The sequence below is a fragment of the Danaus plexippus genome, chromosome 15, assembly GCF_018135715.1.
Source record: "Danaus plexippus chromosome 15, MEX_DaPlex, whole genome shotgun sequence".
In the NCBI taxonomy this organism is placed as follows: Eukaryota; Metazoa; Arthropoda; class Insecta; order Lepidoptera; family Nymphalidae; genus Danaus; species Danaus plexippus.
Window position 1 is genome coordinate 7,231,766 of NC_083547.1, and position 5,640 is coordinate 7,237,405.

General features: G+C 29.6%; 1 protein-coding gene across 1 annotated transcript; it reads right to left on the reverse strand.

Moving 5' to 3' along the window:
• Positions 1-493: 493 nt before the first annotated feature.
• LOC116766581 (cytochrome P450 CYP12A2-like) lies at positions 494-3,904 on the reverse strand. Its single transcript, XM_032656486.2, has 10 exons — positions 3,766-3,904; positions 3,468-3,571; positions 3,011-3,144; positions 2,778-2,896; positions 2,581-2,697; positions 2,104-2,382; positions 1,863-2,019; positions 1,415-1,627; positions 986-1,157; positions 494-685 (listed from the first exon to the last, which is right to left on the reverse strand). The coding sequence occupies exons 1-10, from the start codon at positions 3,846-3,848 to the stop codon at positions 531-533; spliced, it is 1,533 nt and encodes a 510-aa protein (XP_032512377.2). The 5' UTR covers positions 3,849-3,904; the 3' UTR covers positions 494-530.
• Positions 3,905-5,640: the final 1,736 nt, after the last annotated feature.

Consider the following 5,640-nt stretch of genomic DNA (forward strand, 5'->3'; position numbering starts at 1 on the left):
AAAATGTCTATCAAAAGAAATATGGCATGTTGCTAATTTTACCTCCAATATTCCTGGCTGAGAAAGATGCATAATGTACATAGTTATGAAAATTTTGTTGGAATAAAAAATCATAATTTTTTACCCGCTTAATATTACCTAATAAATAATTACCTTCAAATAACAATCCTCCCAAGGATAAACAGTTAAAACGTTCAAAAAATCAGTCTAGTTTAGAATAAAAATATATTTTTGAAATTATCAGACTTCTTTCATCAAAAAACTAAAAAACTTTCCCGAAAACGATATTCTCATAAATTAAATTTAAAAAGTCCTTTTGAAATTGACATATTGAAAATGTACAATTCCATTTCACGGGTTCGTACAAAACGTGTCCATCTAAGTGATAACAAAAATATGAAAGACTATTTTATTCCTTATTGACTAGAGAGACCCGTAAAGAATCAAAAAATAAATTCTGTGGAAATGTCAAGGGAGAAATGATTTTCACAAATTTTAATATGGGTTCATAAAAAAAATACAAATAAATTTTATTTAATATCTTTAAAAACAAAGTTGAAGGGTCCTTTGAAATAGTTCATTGCACTTTGGTACATGGTCGGTGGAGGACCTCTCCATTCGAGTTCGAAGTTTTGTATAATTTTTGAAAGTAAGCTTTCTAACTCTAACTCCGCTATACGACGACCTGAAAATATTAAAGTTAAAAATAGTTTAAATACAACAGAACTGTTCTCATATCCAAACCTATCAGGTAACTGACACAAGAATTGAGTGAATACCGAAATTCTTTAACAAAATAGGCTTAACATTAGGTGACAACGGAAGTTTTAAAATGTTAAGCTTCTACTAATTTCTTCCGAAAAGTCATAGTTTGTATTCTCACAAATCATTAATTTTACTTCTTCGTAACCTCAAACTTTTAAGTATTGGTCATTTCCGGCTTTTTATTTCACGAAGTTATATTATTATAGAAAAGAACCGTTACCTATACAAATTCTTGCCCCAAATCCGAAAGGGTTGTATGCAAACGGATGTGCATTTCCGTGATACAGAGCGTGATCCTTGTCAACTAACCATCTTTCAGGAATAAATTCATTAGCTCTCGGATACTGACTTTCCATCTTCGAAAGGTACTGGTGAGGAAATACTACAAACATCTAAAATAGAACATTTCCATTAATAAAACATTAAGAACAAAAACCATTCTCAGTGTAAAGATTCGACTGAAATATTGTTTGCGGTTTTGTAAAACTAACTTAAAAACTAAAGTCGTAATTTATATATTATTCACTACCTTAGAAGATGATTTAAAAAAGCGTTAATATTTTAAGTTACTTTTAAGCGAATATTTTACATTCGAAAATCATGTATTTAAAAATTTGGTTAGTAGTTATATAGATCACATTTTGTTTACATCTTTCGGTATTTCGTATCCTAAAAGGTTGTACTCCTTTGTACACTGTCTGATGTTTCCACCAGCAACTGGCATTACTCTTAAAGACTCCTTTATGCAGGCCTTTAGATAAGACTTCCTTTCGTCTCCAGAATTAACTTCCTGTCTTAGTGTATTCTGTTTTTCAGGATGGCTTGCAAGAAGGTACAACGTGCAACTCATAGTATTTCCAACCTAAAGAAAAACTAATAATAATATAACCTTTATACGAATAATAATAAAATCTAAAATATTTAATAAGTAAAAACAAAAAATGCATATTAAAAGAGTTACCGGATAGAAGAGTTCATATACAAAACGTTTCAAGGCTTTGACGCAAACAGAAGGTATAAATCACTTTATATAGCCAATATTGTAGTGTACACAGACATAAAAGACTAACTTGACGAGCATAATTTATCAATTTTACCGTATCAACGCCAGTAAACAGTAAATCGCCGGCCATAATGAGGGCAATTTTTTCATCCACTTCGAGAAGTTTTTCCAGGACGCCCTTTTTATCATCGGCACTATGACCCCTTTGGCTTAATTCATCTTTTGCTTTCAGTACTAAACTTCTTGTAATACTGAAATAATATAGCGTGTGCACATACAAATAAAGCTCGATATTATGAGACATATTCAACATGTAATTCATTATATATATTTACCTATCTATATCACAAAATACTTTCATAGCTCGCTTAAAGGCGGGAGTTGGATAATACCTCCATAGACTTGGCTTGATATCTAAGTTTTCAGATATTGCAAAAAACTCATGAATAAGTGTTATCAGACGTCGTACAACTGAATCCGATTCCAAGTTTTCATTGAAGGAATTCAAACGACTTCCTAAGGCCACAACACCGACAGATTCCAGGGCCCAAAGGTACATTAAATAATCGAAGTTTTTTGTAATCATTCCGTCTTCATCCCTTAAATCCTTTATTCTGTGATTAAAAATGTGTTTTATTGAAATTCTTGATACACATATTAACAGCTATCTTCGATATAACATGAAGGTCAGTATTTATATGAAGGTCAGTATACAGTAAAGAATTTTTGTATCAAATTGTTTTAAAATAATATAATTAGTAGCAAAATTTTTGCTATTTATCGAAATTACCTGTTATTTTAATACTACCAACCTTTGGACTACATCCTGAGCAACTTCACCTATGGGCGTATCGTACAGTTTAATGTTATCTGGGTGCATTATGATAGGGTTAACTAAAGAGCGCAGTTGCTTCCATTTCTGACCATGGCTAAAATCAGTTATGTTATATTATAATATTTATTACAACTGACTCGTTATTTTTAATATATATTTTTCAATACTGCTTACTCGCTTATTAAACCAGTGAGTCCCGGTGCACCGCCTTTTGGTTGGTTATAAAAGTTCCTATAGTGATACAATACATCAAAACCAGGACGAATCGGCAGCCAATTTTCGCCACGCAATACCTGTAATAACAAATTTTTAAAGATATGCTTTAACTGTTCCTTCAACAAATCGAGTATATTGAACAAAAAAATATTTATTATGTAAACGAAATTATTAAAATCAAAAAAATCTACCTGCGCCATGCTATCTGGATCAAAAACAAAAATTGCGGGTTTCCCAGCATATACGCTATTCAATCTTACTAGAGGACCGTAGTTTTTGTATAACTTTTCTTGAAATTCAAAACCATTGCATTGGTAAAGCGAGCCTGAAAATAATAAATTTGATTTTTTAGGTACAATAGAAATATATTAATGTTATTGGTATCAAGTAGTATTTGGTGTTTTTATGTTAGGTAGTAAAACACCGGAATTATACTGCTGAAAGCACACACTTTAGAATCGTAAAGATCAAAAAGTATGCTAACTCTGATAGTATTCAAAGCTACGATAGATAGTCTAGTGTTATTATCACCAGTTATTTGAGATCTAAAATTAAGAGTTTTGTACAGAGTCTTTTAAACGTGCATAGTAGAGCTCTCTCTCGCAAATCGCTTATAAAATTATTTAAACATTAAAAAATAGCACCAACCGCCGGGAAAATAATGGTGAAGCTGTCCTATGATAGGTAATGAAGACGGCCCTGGTATTTCTTTCCATGATTTTATTTTTCTGCACGATGAGCTATAAGCCGATCTTAAAATAATCACAGCAAAATGTTACTATTTATAAATATGTCTTACAGTTATTAAAAGAAATTTAGAATTTTCATTTAAATGGTAGTAATAGAAAATATTCTTCACGAAAAACAGCTTGCAGTCTTGCAAGTTTTGCAATCCTTTCCTGATAAAGTGCAATAAATGAATGGTATTTAAAGATAAACATTTTACCTTATATTTATTTCAGTTGCAAAAATAAAATTCTTCATATATAATTTATTCATAATGGGTCCGTTATACTTTATTGCGATCATATTAAAAATATAACAAGTTTAACTACGGTGCTACCAAATGACAGACTGGGACGTAATTACTTAGTTTAATAAAAACTAATATGAAAGTAAAAAATACCTTTAACCATATTTAACTATATACTTTTAAATTAACGTGTAAGTTTGTATAATATTTTAGGCAAAAAAACTGTTTTACGCCCATGTGGTGTATATTACGATACTGAATTTTTTTTTAGATATTTTTGACCATTATGTTCCATGCAAACAAAAAAATAGCTTTAAGTTATTTTACATACAAATCACTTTTCTTTGTAATTCTTTATTTTCATGATATTATAAACTCATTATTTAAATTTAAATTTGCGATAAACCACGTTTTATAATTAAATTGTTACTAATTGTAATTAGCAATGCAAATACGACGTTATCTTTATAAAATTACATTTTAAATATATACAATACTTACTATTTTCCTCTTGTATAAATATATTTTTTATTTTTTGGTGAAACCATACTAACCTACAGAAAAAAAAATATATAAAATTGGGTATCGAGAATAATTAATTATCTGTGGAAATTAAGTAAGCTTTTAAAACAATACTCTATTAATTTACTATTAAGGTTACATTTTGTAATTAGAAAGTATATTAAAAAAAATACAATTATAAACTGTAATTTATATTCTGATAATTAAGTTCCAACGTTCTGTGTAATGAAAACGTTATTCACTTATAGATAGGCCTAGTCATTATATATTATTCCATCAATATGAAATTATAAACCTGATTTCATTCTTGGCCAATTAATTTGGATATCTAATTAATTTTAGAACCCAAATAAGCTGATTCTAAAAAGATATCTGATATAATCTGTGTTACGAATTAAAGAATTGGTATAATAGTATACTATATAAGTTTATTGGCGCCTTAATGATGGAAAAAATATCTTACATTTACTTTTTGTGTCTGTAATCTGAGGATTCCATGCACTTGTAAGATGTGGAAAGATTTAATCCTATTTTTTAAGTTCCTTCCACACGAAAAAGACCAAAACAGAATTTTGTCACTTCCCCTTCTTATGATATAATACACTGATGTCGGTGAATGCCACTTTTTTGGTAGACTATTTGCTTCTCTATTGTTTTAAAATAGTGATTTCCAACCTTTTTTTGACTAGAGACCACTTTGTATTCTTTGTTGTTCGCATGGGACCACGATGTAAAAGAAAAATAAAGTGAATGACTAAGAAAATAAACCTTAACAAAAAACTCAATGTATTTTGTATCAACAAAAAAATGTTATTAAGACATTAATAAAATTTAAAAGATTTTTGAATTCGTTCACGGACCACTTCTTGAATACAACAGGCCACCGGTTGGGAACCACTGTTCTAAAATAATCATGTTTAAATTCTCTATGCAACTTATTTATTTATGAAAAATAAATGTTTGTCCAAATTCACAAATTTTTATACTGTTTGCTTAACCTAAATTACAATTGGATAATGTATATCGAATTTAATACAAATTCGCTGTTTAAAGAGAGAGAGACGCCAGCCTCGCTGACGTCACTTCTTTCAGTACGTTTTATGATATTTTAAAATGAAACTTCAATTCTTCTAAATGTTCTTGTATTTCTCGAAGATTCTTCATAATCACATCCTTCAATGGTCCGCACTCACTGAACTCTGCTGTCGTGCGCCCAGACGTCGTATTTATACCAGAATTCAAACATAGTTCTATTCTCCTTTTAAACAGTCTTTGATTTCGTTTTTACTTTTAATAATAATTATGAATATCAATAAGTTTTTATTA

Bases quoted from the DNA above. Each gene is read 5' to 3' on its own strand.
- LOC116766581 (XM_032656486.2), bottom strand. From the start codon at position 3,848: ATGATCGCAATAAAGTATAACGGACCCATTATGAATAAATTATATATG. The intron at 3,572-3,765 runs GTAAAATGTTTA...GATTATTTTAAG, and splicing joins GCAACTGAAATAAATATAAG to ATCGGCTTATAGCTCATCGT. The intron at 3,145-3,467 runs GTTGGTGCTATT...TATTATTTTCAG, and splicing joins TCACCATTATTTTCCCGGCG to GCTCGCTTTACCAATGCAAT.